Source organism: Vicia villosa, unplaced genomic scaffold (genome assembly GCF_029867415.1).
Source record: "Vicia villosa cultivar HV-30 ecotype Madison, WI unplaced genomic scaffold, Vvil1.0 ctg.000485F_1_1, whole genome shotgun sequence".
NCBI lineage: Eukaryota > Viridiplantae > Streptophyta > Magnoliopsida > Fabales > Fabaceae > Vicia > Vicia villosa.
Window position 1 is genome coordinate 463,655 of NW_026705235.1, and position 15,875 is coordinate 479,529.

At 33.2% G+C, this 15,875-nt stretch overlaps 2 protein-coding genes across 2 annotated transcripts; one reads left to right on the forward strand and one right to left on the reverse strand.

The window, feature by feature from the left end:
• Positions 1-9,254: 9,254 nt before the first annotated feature.
• On the reverse strand, positions 9,255-10,154 carry LOC131628848 (hevamine-A-like). Its single transcript, XM_058899657.1, has one exon. The coding sequence runs from the start codon at positions 10,152-10,154 to the stop codon at positions 9,255-9,257; it is 900 nt and encodes a 299-aa protein (XP_058755640.1).
• Positions 10,155-13,199: 3,045 nt separating this feature from the next.
• LOC131628842 (uncharacterized) lies at positions 13,200-14,075 on the forward strand. The gene has a single exon (XM_058899649.1). It carries the CDS (start codon positions 13,200-13,202, stop codon positions 14,073-14,075), a length of 876 nt encoding a protein of 291 aa, XP_058755632.1.
• Positions 14,076-15,875: the final 1,800 nt, after the last annotated feature.

The window sequence follows — 15,875 nt, forward strand, 5'->3', positions numbered from 1 at the left end:
AATCATTATAGATAGAACAATATCATTCCAAATAAACTATATAAGTTTCATATTTTGTCTTTGGTAAATTCTTGGCTACTCCTTGTAATGTTCCCTTGTAATGTTGAGGATAATTTACTCCAAACCAGGTGTACCAATAAAATCTTGGCACATAAAGTAAATCTTTTAAATCACATATTAACCAAAAATCGTAAAGAATCAAAATTAAATCATTAAATTTGAGTAGTAAGATGTTGGTATGTCAAGTGTGAGTAATGATTTTCATATTGGATAAAATCGATGATATTGAACACTTTATAAATGAAAGGAGACATAAACTCAATGCCTTAAAGCTTCGGGTTAAAATGTAATTTTAAAATTTGACTTTATGTGACAACATTTTACTAATATACATCATTTAGGATAAATTATCTCCAATTTTATAAGAGATAGCCTAGACCTCACCTTTATTTTTTACTATTTAAATTTTTTTTTGTTTCTACTCAAATCTCACATTTATATATTTCTCTTATATTTCGTCTATTTTTGAAATGAGAGAGGGACAAATATTACGTGTAAGTGGTTTATTTCTCTTATTTATAAATTTTATGCAATTTTTATTTTGAGTAGTTAAATGTTGAAATAAAACTATAAAATATGAATGATGTTTACGGCTCAAACTCTTGATGAAAGATATGTTATTTTCTTTTTATGATTAAATTTGTTAAGATTCTTACCTCTGAAATCATCTGGGAGTTTTAAAAATAATTTAAATAATGCCTATATGACATGATTTCAATGATTTTGAATATCAAATAATAATAATAATCTTAAGTAAAACTCAAGTTGTTAATAATATGAATCAAAATACAATTTTACGTTAGCGTCTGTTTGGTTCAAAAAAGGAGGAGAAAAATTTTAATTGAGGAAAGGAGGAGAAGAATTTTTTTTAATTAAATAAGTGTTTGGTTCAAAATAAGAGATAGGAGGGGAAGAGAGGAGTTTTAATTTAAAATATTTTTTATTCAAGAGGAAAGGGGAGGAGTTTTAATTTAAAATATTTTTTATTCAAGAGGAAATGGGAGGAGTTTTATTAATAAATTAAATTTTTATCCTGATGATCTTATATAAATGATATAATTTTAAAATATGAAAAATTCATACATATTTCTTTGTAATAAAATTTTTAATATTGAGGGAAGCGTTATTATTTACCATAATGTTAATAAACTGAGTACACTTGATTCAGATTATAACTCTTCGATACAAATGAAAATGATACAAATGAAAATATGTGCTAATAATAATTTTTAAATTGTGATGAATCATCTAACAAAAAAAATACATAAAATAAATTATTATTAAAATTAATAATTTATTTATTTTATAAAATGAATAAAAAATAGAATAAAATAAATGATTTAAGACTTGATATAAAAGAAAATATAATAGAATAAATAACAAAATTAGAGAAAAAATGAACATAAATAAAAATTTAAAAAACTATAAAAATAATGTAATAATTATGATTTATATTAAGTAAAAAACTTCGAAAATAATTTGAAGATAGATAATAGTTATAATAAATTGATGGAAACAATTGAGAAAAATCACATAGAAGAGAAGCAGTAACACAAAAAAAAATTGAAATAATAAAATTAAATTGAGGATATTTTAATAAATATAATATTTTTTTATATATTAAAATTCATATTCCTTCACCTCCCTTCCAAATCTTCCAATTGGAAGAGACGCAAAAAAAAACGGTTTGAAGAAATTTTGCACCCCTTCCCTCCTTAAATTTGAACCAAACATATTTAATTAGAAAATTCTTCTTTTCTTTTCTTTATTTACTCCGAACCAAAATCACCCTTAATAAATAATAAAATTTCTCATATCATACTTTAAAAATTTATGTGTTGTTTGAACAGTAATTCGATAATTTTTTTTAATTAAACTCATGATCTTTTAATTTAATTTATAATTTTATGTTGATCTTTTAGTTAACAAACATGGCCGTTTTATTCTTTTTGTTAAATTTTGTAAAAAAGAAAAAAATAATTTTTATTGACTAATTTTTTTTTGATAAACCAAAATATATATAAAAAGAAAAAAGATTACAAAGACACAATAGGGAGACCAAGCCAAGACTTCTTAGAAATAAATCCTAATTTTAAATCAAGAGAAGCTTTTGCTAATTGAATGTGGGTATTTTTGCTGACAATGACTCATTATTGATGATAAAGGACTTTAGTACATGATATTAAAGACTAGCACCATTTTTCTTTACATTTTTTCTTCGTCAAACTAAATTAAAATAGGATTGTATTAACTATTAAGGAGTGACAAGTAAAACATCTCTTAAACCTCACATTTTAACCGACTTCAAATTTTTAATTTTAATTTAACTATGTTACTAATTTTATTAACATTAATTATTTTAAGCAACTTAGTTAGATTTTATTCATTAATATATTATAAATTAATTTACTAAAAACCAATCAATTTCATAAATTTATTTATTATAATTTTTGTATTATCTAATGTTGTAAAAGGAAATTAATATTGTAAAAAAAAATTTTAAAATTAATTAGATTTTAAAAAATTCTAAGTTTATTATTGTTAATTTTTAATAGGTTTCATTTAAATCTTGTCGCCTTTAATCAAAATAACTATGAAAAAAATCCAAATTCTACATTGGTTAGAATCTTTGAAAAATTTATATAGACTGATATTTTTTAACTTATAGGCTAATTTTATACGATGAACTAGGTCAAACTCTATTATTATATCAAAGTTTTATATTGATAAGAGATAAAATCTTTAAGAAGTTTATATAAAGTGATATCACTTATCTTACAAACCAATTTTGTAATGATAAAATAGATCAAACTATTTTTCTTTTTTCTTCATATTTTAAATCACAATATTGTTATTAAAAATACATTCTCTATTATTGTAGCAAAATATTGTAAATAAAATATAAAAATATAATCTTAAATATCATATATTTGTGCAAAACTCTTACTTGTAGTCTTGTAGATCTAGTTGGCTATGATGAGAAGAAATATGGCTTGCATGATGACAAATTTTTAGCCACTAGGTCAATGGTGCCGTTATGAGCTATCAATTTGGGTTGACATGGTTTGTATGATGGTGGGAACAAATCCACGTACTAAGATTGAAACAAGTATAGTCAAATTAACGTGTGTGGTTTAGTCCAATCTAGTAAAGGTGTGGGCTCTTTTTTTTTTCTATAGTTTTTTTAATTAATAAAATATAAATAAAGTAAAACTCCAATTTTATCCAACCTATTTGGTTCTTTAAAAAGCATATAAATATAAATTAATCCAAACTATTATTAATTCATCTCGTTACTCATTCGGTTGCATCTTTTTGTTGAGAAAATCATATTGTTTTAAGAATGGTTGTGAAATTAATATAAAGGATAAAGAAATTGGTTATAAACGGTTATTCTTTATTTATTTTTTGAAATAAAATTACAACTTTTATAAATTAACAAATAACATCTTTCACCTTAATTAAGATTTGTAGTGTGTAATTATAAGAGACTAGTATGCTATTTATAATAAAACCAACACACCAAACTAATAGGTTTTAACACACCGACCCATTACAGTTAACTTAGGGAACAAACTAATTTAAACAATTAGGCATAGCAAACAAACTCAATTCGACATGCTAACAATCCTAACATACTTCGATTACAGCATCTGATCACACTTCGAGGACATGCTAATTTCCCGTCGAATTGTCGAACTAAGAAGCTACCATTCGACCCTACTAGAGTTCAATCCAATATGTCAAAAATCTCCACCTTGGAACAAACTCTATATATTCATGGAACACACTAGTTTTCTTCATGAAGCTTTATCAACTACATACAGTGGAAAAACTTGCAACTTGACAATGTCTTGGTGATCATATCAGAAGCATTGTGATTTGTCGAAACCTTCAGCACTTGGACTTCTCCACGCTCGATTACCCCTCTAACGAAATGCAGCCTCACATCTATGTGCTTAGTTCGCTCATGATAGGCTAAATTCTTTGACATGTGTATTATACTTTGACTATCACATTAATAGTGATGACTTGACCTTGAAGTTTCAACTCCTTAGCAAAATATTTAAGACACAATGCTTCTTTCACAGCATCAGTGAGAGCAATATATTCTGCTTCAGTGGTTGATAAGGTAACAACCTTCTGAAGTGTCACTTTCCAACTGATTGTGGTGCCAAACATAGTGAGCACATATCCAAAAATAGATTTCCTGGAATCCATACAACCTGCATAATTAGAGTCGATGTACCCTTCGATTACTGTTTTACTATCTTCGCCAAAGGCTCCACCATAAATTAGGACTCTGTTCAGAGACTCATTTATGTATCTTAGAATCCACTTCAATGCTTGCCAATGAGCCTTTCCAGGATTCGCCATGTACCTGCTTATAAGACTTACTGCACATGTTATGTCGGGTCTAGTACAAACCATATCATATATCAAAGAACCTACTATGTTAGCATATGGGATGCTATTCATATTAGCTCTTTCGACCTCAGTACTAGAACAATGATTTATATCAGCTTGAACTGAGGATTTGTTGGTGTCACAACCAACTTTGAATTCGACATACCAAATTTGTCAAGAATCTTCTTCAGATATGTCTCTTGAGATAAGCGCAATCTAGACTGTTTTCTATCTCTTCGGATGTCAAACCCAAAAATCTTGGATGCAGCTCCCAGATCCTTCATGTCAAACTCCTTATTTAGTTCAGCCTTCACCTTAATAACATCCTCGATATTGTTGCTTGATATGAGAATATCATCCACATAAAGCAACCAAAGAAAAAAAAATGAATTTTCAGGTCGAAATCTGAAGTAAACATAGTGGTGGAACTGACTTATAATGAAACCTATGTGTGCCATGAACTTATCGAATATCCTATTCCACTGTCGAGGAGATTGTTTCAGTCCATATAAAGATCTATTCAGTTTGCACACATAATCTTCCTTTCCCTTTTCTACACACCCTTCAGGTTGCTTCATTAGGATTGTTTTATCTAGATCTCCATACAAGAAGGCACTCTTCACATCCATCTGTTCAAGTTCTAGGTCGAACTTCGCCCCCATAGCTAACAACATTTTGATGGATATATGCTTTACAATAGGCGAGAACACATCATTGAAGTCGATACCTTATTTTTGAGTGAACCCCCTTGCGACTAATCTTGCCTTGAATCTTTTCGAAATCACTCCTTTGATTCCTTCCTTAAATCTGGAAAATCAACTTACAACTGACTAACCTGTCCCCTTTAGGTTTCTCGATCAGCTCCCGAGTGTTATTATAATGAAGAGATTTTATCTCATCATTCATGGCTTTCAGCCATTCAGTCCTATTTTGACTCTTCCTAACTTCCTTATAGTTTTTAGGTTCTTCATTCAGAACCTCACTTGCAGATATTAAGGAATAAGCTATGAGATCTGTATACCCAAGTCTCTGAGGTGGCTTCATGACTCTTCTCGACCTATCTCTTTCCAACAGTTAGTCATCGAAAATTTCCTCAACTTCCTCAGTATCTTCAGTATCTTATGCTTCTTCTTTGACTTCATCTAGGATACTTAATTAAGCATCAACATGCTCCACCTCAAAAGAAATCTCTCCTTGTTCCAACTCTTCAGATATTTTTGCGCTTCGACCAACGTCATCAGTTTTTTTGAAAGCCATTACAACTTCGTTGAAAACCATATCTCGACTGGTGATACACTTATTGTGACTTGGATCTACGCACCATATCCTATAAGCTTTGACTCCTTCATGGTATCCCATGAACATGCATCTAGAGATCTAAGTTTGATTTGTCTTGCCTAATGTAAGCATAGGCTACACATCCAAATACTCTAAGTTTTTTGAGATCTGGTGGATGTCCCGACCAAACTTCTTTAGGTGTCTTCATATCTAACCTAGTCGAAGAACATCTATTTATCAGATATGTTGCTGTCAAAACAGCCTCTGCCTAAAACACATTATTTCACCCAACACTAGCCAACATGCATCTAACGCTTTCCAAAATGGTTCGATTAAATCTTTTAATTATCCAAACTATTTTGTTGGGGAGTGCTTGTAGTAGTTTTGTGCCTTGCAATACCAGAGGCTGTACAAAAACTATCGAATGCCTTATTGTAAAATTCAAGGTCATTGTCAGTTCTTAACCTCTTGACCTTTTTGCCAGTTTGATTTTCGACCAGAGTCTTCCAATTTTTGAAATTCTCAAAAGTTTCTCCTTAGTCTTCTTGATGAATACCCATAACTTTCTAGAATAATCATCAATTATGGATAGAAAATATCTTGCTCCTGAATGTGATGGACACCTTGCAAGCCCCCAAAGATCGGCATGGATGTAATCAAAGGATCCATGTGTTCTTTGTTTTCCTTTATTGAATTTCACATTGCAATATTTTCCATGTACACTGGGTTCACAAAACTTTAGCTTTTCAACTTTGTCTCCACCAAGCAGATTTTGTTTCCCAAATTCGACCAGACCCTTTTCACTGACATGGCCCAATATCATCTGCCAAATTTCTGTCTTCAACAAAGGTTTCATGGATGCAACATCCGCAGAACCACTTACAACTTCACCCTCAAGGGTATACAAGCCTTGTTTCTTCACTCCTCTCAAGACTTTTTTCGACCCCTTCATGACCCTTAGGATACTTTTCTCTCTTTGAAAAACATATCCTTTCTTGTCAAATTCACCAAGAGAAATCAAATTTCTCTTCAAATCAAGAACATACTGGACTTCACTCAACAACCTTATTGACTCATCGTGGAGCTTAAATCTCACAGATCCAATACCTACAATCTTGCAAGCTTCGTTGTTTCCCAGCAATACATATCCACCATCTTGATCACATAGTTCCTCGTAGAAGGCTTTGTGTTTGGAGTCATGTGCCAAGTGCAACCTCAATCCATAATCCACTCCTTACTCGAGGCTTTGCTTGAAACCAAAAGAACATCAAATAAGTGGAAATCACCTTGAATAATGGCTACGCTGCTATTATCTTTACCTCCAAGATCTATTAGGCGTTCAAGACACACTTTTCTTGTACGACCCTCCTTCTTACAGGGATAACATCGAATACCTAATTCATCATCACTATAAGACTTCTGCTAACTTTTACCCTTCTTCTTGTCGAACTTACCATCTCTCTTTGTGAATTTTGCCTTAACCGACAGGCCTTCACCAGTCGAAGATGACTTGCGCTCCTTTCGTTTGTTCAAATCCTTATAATAAAAGACTGATTGAACTTCTTCAATGGTCATAGACTCTCTTCCATACAATAGATTTTCTTTGAAGTGATCATGTGATATGGGCAAAGCACACAGCAACAATAGGGCTTGATCTTCATCATCGATCTTGACATCGATATTTTCAAGATCAAGAATCAGCTTGTTGAACATATCCAACTGCCCAACCAAGATTTTTGTCTCCACTCATCTTGAATGAATACAAAGCTTGCTTCAGGTAGAGGCGATTGACCAACGATTTAGTCATGTACAAACTTTCGAGTTTTGACCACAAACTCGCCGTCGTCTCTTTTGAAACCTGTCGGAGAACCTTATTACCAAGGTTCAATAAGATGGCGTTGTGGGCTTTCTCTACCATAATTGTTTTCTCCTTCTACGTTAACGCAACGTCCATGACTGCGGCTCCCTTCAACGCTTCTAACCAACCTTGCTGAACCTGTAGAACTTTCATCTTCAAGTGCCACAGACCGAATTCGTACATTCCGGTGAACTTTTCAATCTCATACTTTATTGACGGCATTCTTCTCTTTATAAATTATAAATTGATTCCTTATGATTAAACGTTTTAAATTGTAAATTTAAAAAAAAAATGGTTAACAAAATAAAAATATTAATAATATATTTAAAATAAAATAATATATTTAAAATAAAATAAAATATTTAAATAGTTAGAGTTATATGATAATCTCAACTATTGATTTTTTTTTGGCAAAAACTCATTCGATTTGGTTACTCAATTTTAATCTTAAATTTAGTCAAATATACACAATTTTGTCTAACAAAAAATGCAGGGACTCTAAAAAAACAAAAACAAAATGCAAGCTTCTGAAAATATATTTTGACAAATTTCAATATATAGAAGAAAACTAATTAAAAATGGTAGTAAATTTTACAAGGCACCCTTCCCCAAAACTTATGAAAAAATCAAATTGTTGAATCAATTTTCATTACCACATATTTACAAATTTATGGGGAAAATCGGATTTTTCAAATTCTTTGACGATACTGGAAATTTTGAAGGTGTACTGAAAATTTGGCGAAAACAAGTAAGATTTACGATATATTTTGTGAAATTTCCGGTATATTGCACCGGATATTTCAAAATTTCTGGTATTTGCTACCAGAAATTTTAAAATTCCCCGTATTATCATTTAACAATATTACCGAAAATTTTGAAATAGCCGGGGGTATTATGATACCGGAAATTTTGAAATTTCCAGTGCATATCAATAACAAACAAACATATTTAACAAACATCAGGACCCTCCAAAAGTGTCGGCAAAATATTAACCGTTAAAAAAACCTAATATTGAAACATATCAAAAATTTCAGTTATAATGAAATTTTCGATAGTGTCCGAAAATTTGAAATTTCCAATGTATCAAAAATTTGATAGGGTGTACCGGAAATTTCTTCCGTAAATTTTTTTTATCTCAACAGAAATAAAATTGAAACAAAAAAAATAGAGGGGTCTCATATATAATTTGAGGGGTTGCATGTATAATTCTCTCCCTTAACCACTGTGGGCCAAAGTGCTTCTAGACTTTAAATATTGGTCTAACTATTAACACCTCCTCTTTTTAAGGAAAACTATCGACACATCCCTTTTTAAAACAAACTCCATGTCGTTTGATTTTCAGTTTATCTGCATAATAATTTTCAACCCTTTTTATTCGAAAAAAGATTCATTTCTTCTATTCTTTAGAGCCATTTTTCGTTAACTATCAATGGGAAAAACTTATTGGCACATTTGAGCCTAGGTAAGATCATGTTTCTTAAGAAGCACATAACACACAATGCAATTGCAACCACCGCAATACGTATTGCAACAACCACAATGTTAACACGGCAATCATAACTACATCCATGAACACCTTCACAATTTAAAATCTCCCACTAAATTATACATATATAATTTACATTCACAAACATGTTCTAGCAAGTAGATTTCAAACATAGTTTTTAATGGAAGAACTATAACCGCTAAGAACATCATAGTACCTAGACCACAACATAACACCCCCATATTTAGCAGAACCTTTAATAGCTGGCAGCACAATTGAAGTAAGATTATCAACAGGTATAAATCCACTCCCTGCCGCGTCTATAGAAGCCGGTAGCCCCAAAAATATCTTCTTAACAGGTATATCTAGTGTCCACTTCTTCCATGCATCTTCGAAGTTGCTAATTTCACCAAAATTGTATTGACAAGAAGGATTATTATAGAATTGTACCCAAACATAATCAAAAAGTCCTGATGTAAGAGCATTTCCTAACCATGCATCAGGAAACGGACACTGAGGAGCTGCGGTTATATAAACTTTTTTCCTGTTATACCCTTTAAGGAACCTGGCAAGATCACTCCAATGTTGGTTTGACGATCCTCCTTCGATGTCAAAATCGATGCCATCAAGAACAGCGGGACCAAGAGGACGAGAAGATGAGTTTCCGTTTAAGTAATTGTTCCATAGGTAAGTTGCTACAAGGCTTGCATCTTGTGTGGATTCAAGTGGGTAGCTACCTTTGTCTCCTCTTAGAGACAACAATACTTTGATTCCTTTTGATTGACAGAATTTGATGTCTGAGGATAAGGCAATGCAACCATTAGTACTTTGTGGATCACAATGACCTGCTAAGTTAATCATTGGAGTTTGGGTTGGTAAGACAAAGGTTGGTAAGAAGGCTAAGATCACGTATTTATAGTTGCTTGTGGCACAAGTTTCGGTTAAGGTGCCTTCATTACCATTTTGGCCCCAGTAGATAACAATATTGCCAGCATTTGAACAACTTGCTAGTGCTAACAAGAGTAAGGAGAGGGTTAAGACTGAAATTGATGATTTTAATTCCATTGCTGATTTAGAGAATATTTAATGGAATTAATGTTAGGGTGGTTCTATATATGCAAAGAAGTGTTGGTGAAGAATGGTTTTTATAAAGTTCATATGTTCCAACCTCTTCAAAACTTTAAAATAGAAGTATGATGAAAAAGAGTGTCATTACCGATACGTTGGAATTTAAAATAGGAGTCTAATGAAAAAGAGTGCCAAACTAGCTAGACATAATTGTTTCTCTCATAAACTAGACAAAAGAGATGTCAAAGTAATTTGTTTGTTCTTATATGAAAGCTTAATGATATCTTGGACTTTTTTATTTGATATATAGTTGTAATAAGTTTTAGACTTTTTTTGAAACATGCAAAAAGGGTTATCATATATTAACTACTCTATTAAATACTCAGTTTAGTTTAGTTTATATTAGACCAATTTTTTTTATAAATCGGATTTTTTTACGCAGCTGCAATGATTATCTCTGAAGGTTCAGGATAGACGACAAAACTCTCTCAATAGATATAATATTATTGTAGGTTGAAGACTGAATTCAAACTTAAAATCTATAGTTAATAAAAGAGAAACTCTTACCATCTCATTAAAATACTCTTTAAAAATAATTTAAAATTGTAACAATTTAGAGTTTTTATATGATCACAATTGCAACAATATAAAGAATTGTAATATTCCAAACAATTTAGAGTTTTAAATTGCATATAACTGTAACAACAATTTAAAACTATGTTTCCATGTCTAACAAGCTTCTGTTAATTATCTTAACTCCATCAGGTAAAAAATAAAACTATTATTTCTAATCTCCAATAGTTTAATTTAGCTTAGTACGGCACTTCTAACAATTGGTTTTTCTATCAATAATATCCTTAACAAGTATGTAGCTAGACTTTATAGGCTCTTTGCTCCCAACTTTAAGGCCATTTTGATAGTTTCTTAAAAATCGGTTCAAGTTGTCACTATAGTTTATATACAAGAATGGCACCTATGATTCCTCTTAAAATTGTGCTTATGTTATTACAATTATTACTATTATATACATGAGCTTAATTACTAAGGTTATTCAACGAACAGTTTTGTAAAACAATTGAATCGAATTGAACTAAACCAAACTATTATAAAAATTTATTCAAATTGAATTAAACCGTTTTAATTTGTTCATAATTGAATTGAACTAAACTATTGATTCGGTATCCTGATTTTAAATTCTGAACAATATTAATTTGAATTCTGAACTATACCTTAGTGAATAATTTTAAAAAAAATCATTTTAGATGAATTGGACTATTATATTTTTTAATTTTTTTAATAATAAATTATTTTAGACTTTTAATTTTAGCATTTTTCTATAAGCATGTTTTTTATATAATTGATTATAAAATTATATAATTAAATGATAATTAAATATTAATTAAAACAGTTATTTTATTTTTACAATAAATATTATTTTAAAAACTTATACACAATTATAATTAATTATCAAAATTATTTTTAAATAAAAATTTGAAAAAAAATCATACTTAAATTAAAATAAATAATTTATACTCTATTATTTCAAAATGACTAACATGCAAAATTTAGAATTTAAATTTATTTATTAACTGTTAAATAAATTTTAATTTTTTTATTTAAATAATTTTTATAATCTAAAGAGAAAAAAGGAAATGCATTAATATAAAATAGTTTTACACTGTCAACAACTCCCTCCGTTTTCTATTATAAGTCGTTTTGGAAAAAAATTATATTTAAATATAAGTTGCTTTACAATTCCAATGAATAATTAATGTTATTTTTCCTATTATATTCTTAAATATTTATTATTCTCTCTCCTTTCAATTATATAAATTTATTTTTCACATGTCATTAATGAAGGATAACTTTATAAAAACCTTCATAATTTCTCATTTTCATATAACAATTATTATTTTTTTTAATCTGTGTCAAAAATCTAAAACGTCTCATAATAAAAACGGAGGGAATAATTAATAAGGGGATATCATCTCAATAAAACCTAAGAGTTTTTATTTGTTATATGTGATCTCTTGTTTAATGTTTGATTCATTGGTGTTTGACGGTTTTTTTTACGTTGCTAAATTTATATTGAACTCAGAGGTGCGTTTTTAACAGAAGGTTTGTTGGTGGGTCCTCGCGGTGGCTAAAGGAAGAGGGCGTGGAGGCTGTTCATCCTGTAGGGGCACCTGGCTGTGATATGGCGCGTGAGATACACTCACCTGAAGGAGAGAGTGGAAGTGTTGCGTGTGGTTCGGGGGCCCCACCCTCATGCAACGTCTTGCCATCAACACTTAATGTGAATCCGTGCCAATCATTGCTCATTAATTCTGTCAGGAAGGAAATTATGGTGCATTCAAACCACAGTCATTGCTTACCTGAACATGTCCCCGACAATTCCTTGATAACCTCCCAATCAAATCTTTCGGTCCTGACCCCACCTGTCTTGTGGTCCCCCACGGTACAATCTCACACAAATCTTATCTCTTCAGCAAATAATAATTCCCATGAAGTCATGTTTGTCCAACCTGGCCCACACAACTCAACTTTTAGTACCTTAGACCGTTTGTCGACTAGCCCTTTTATTTCAAAAACGCCTTTTACCAATAATACTGAACCCGCGAGAACTCTGTTGTTGCCTACTAGTGCTGTTGCTAATAGTACTTCCCCATCCAAACATGATTTATCCAATCACGGTCCCACACCAAACTTGCAGCAAGAGACAAACTTGCTTTTTTCCTCTCTCAACCCAAAACCTGTTAAGTTTAAAACTAAGCTATCCCAAACCAGAAGCCAAATTACCAAGCCACGTAAATCCAGTAGCCTCAGCAATCTCACGTCCAAAACCATTATCCCTCCCAACCTTCCTTTCAACCCATGCACGGATAGCAGCCTTCCTCCTAAGACCCAGGGTGCGCCCTCTGATGGTGTGCCAACAGAAAAGAAGAGGAGAAGAGAGATGAATGGTGGTGAGGTGGAAGACTTGAACAAGGAGGTCCAGCATTTTTTATCGGCAAGTCCTGGCAGCCAGGACTGCCGGGACTAATGAAGATACTCAGCTGGAATTGCCGGGGTGTGAGCAACCCGAGAGCAGTTCCGAACTTACGTACTTTGGCTCATCGTCACAGACCAGACATTATTTTTCTCTCTGAAACTTTAGCTGACTCTCGTAAATTGGAACGCACTCGTGTTTCGTTAAAATATGAATCTTGTTTAGCGGTGGAGGTGGTGGGAAGGAGCGGCGGAATTGCGGTTTTGTGGAATAATAGTATGAAGTGTAGTGTTTTAAATTTCAGCAGAAACTTTATTAATTTGTTGGTGCAAGATGATGTGAGGGGAGAATGGAGGCTTACATGCTATTACGGGTTCCCGGAACGTAGTAAACGAAGGATGGCGTGGAGTATGATTAGGGAGTTACATGGGATGTCGCAGCTACCGTGGTGCATTTTGGGTGACTTTAACGACTTGTTGTCTCAAAATGATAAGCAAGGTTTGCATCCTCACCCCAGTTGGATGTGCACAGGTTTTCAAGAGGTTGTAGGAGATTGTGACCTTACTGATATCCCGTTGGAGGGACATCCTTTCACATGGACAAAAAGTCGCGGTGTGCCGCACATGATTAAGGAACGGTTAGACAAGGCCCTTGCCGTTTCGTCGTGGCTGCAATTATTTCCTTCCGCAAAGCTTCAAAATCTTATTGCTACGCACTCGGATCACAGTCCCATCTTACTCAATTGTGATCTGTGGCAAAGGTGTCATAATCGTAGAACTTTCAGGTTCGAAAATTGGTGGTTAAAGGAAGAAGGTGTTAAGGAGGTGGTGCGTGATAGTTGGGGTGCTGAGAACCAACATACTGTTGTTATGAAACTTACTGAGTGTGCTGGTGAACTTGAAAGATGGAATAGGCAGGTTGAGACATAACAGGGAGGAGAAAGACCGTCTGGAAGGTATCTTGGATCGTTTTCGAGGAGATAAAGACTCGGTGGCTGTTGGGTATTATATGGAGGCTCATAATGATTACAACAATATACTTATCCGGGAAAATACATACTGGCGGCAGAGGGCGAAGACACATTGGCTGCGGGAGGGGGATCTTAATACAAAATTCTTCCACCGGTCCGCAACAGTACGCCGTAATTTTCAGCGTATAAAGAATCTTACAGAAGGTGGGGGAGAAGAGGTTCGGGATCAGGATGGTTTATGTGGTATTGCGAAGCGGTATTTCGATTCGTTATTTGTTGCTACAGTAGGTGTGTATGAGCCGGTCTTGGATTTGATTCCTACTGTTATTTCTGCCAGTGATAATGACTTCCTCCTAGCTCCTATACTGAAGGAGGAGGTTTATCATGCTGTTATGCAAATGCACCCTGATAAGTCTCCGGGGCCAGATGGGTTTAATCCGGCTTTTTATCAAAATTTCGGGGATACTTGTGGAGATGATATTTTTCGCGAAGCTAAGTTGTGGTTGACTAGAGGTTTCTTTCCAGAGAAGCTTAATGAAACAAATATTTGCCTTATCCCTAAATGCGGTAACCCGAAGAGCATGAAAGATTTGCGCCCAATCTCATTGTGCAATGTGGTCTATAAAGTTGTTTCTAAACTTCTTGCTAATCGATTGAAGAAGTGTTTATCTAAGTGTATTGGGGAGGAACAATCTGCCTTTGTGGAGGGGAGATCCATCCTTGATAATGCCATGATTGCGTTTGAAGTTATTCATGCGCTTAAGCGTCGGACTACGGTGAATAATGCTCAACTGGCCCTAAAGATTGATATCAGTAAAGCTTATGACCGTGTCGACTGGGGTTTTCTACGCGGTATGTTGTATCGTTTGGGTTTTGCGGAGAATTGGGTTCGTTTGATGATGATGTGTGTCACGTCAGTGAATTATTCGGTGCTTGTGAATGCAGATAGTGTTGGTCCTATTCAGCCAGGAAGAGGGTTAAGGCAAGGGGATCCCCTTTCCCCTTACCTTTTTATTCTTATCACGGAAGGTTTATCGGTACTTATTAGAGGAGCTGTCGCTCATGGGGATATCCATGGAGTTCAGATTTGCAGAGGAGCACCTAGTGTGTCTCATCTGCTTTTTGCTGACGATTGTTTTCTGTTTTGCAGGGCTAATATCACTGAAGTTCATAATATCATGGAGATCCTAAATTTGTATGCTGCTGCTTCCGGGCAGGATATAAATCTCTCTAAATCTGAGGTTTTCTTCAGTAGGAATATCAGTTTATCTGCTCAGGAGGATCTGGCCAACATTATGGGGGTTCGTCATGTTCTTGGCACGGGCACCTATCTGGGTCTTCCGTCTCTTATAGGACGTAGTAAGAAGGCTGCGTTTGGTTATGTGAAGGATCGAATTTGGAAGAAGATTAATTCGTGGAGGGGGAGACCGATCTCTAAAGCTGGAAAAGAAGTTATGATAAAATCGGTACTTCAAGCCATCCTGTCTTACATCATGAGTCTTTTTATTCTTCCTGAAGGAATGGTGAGTGACATTGAGAAAATGCTTAATTCTTTTTGGTGGGGTGGTGGTAGTAATCAAAATGGTATCCGTTGGATGAAGTGGGGGAATTTGACGGGATCAAAGGAGGAGGGAGGTATAGGCTTTCGGGACCTTAGAACTTTTAATCTTGCTATGGTGGCAAAGAGAGGGTGGCATCTCTTGTCTAATCCGCATTCTCTAGTCTCAAGAATTTATAAAGCTCGGTATTTTCCTCATTC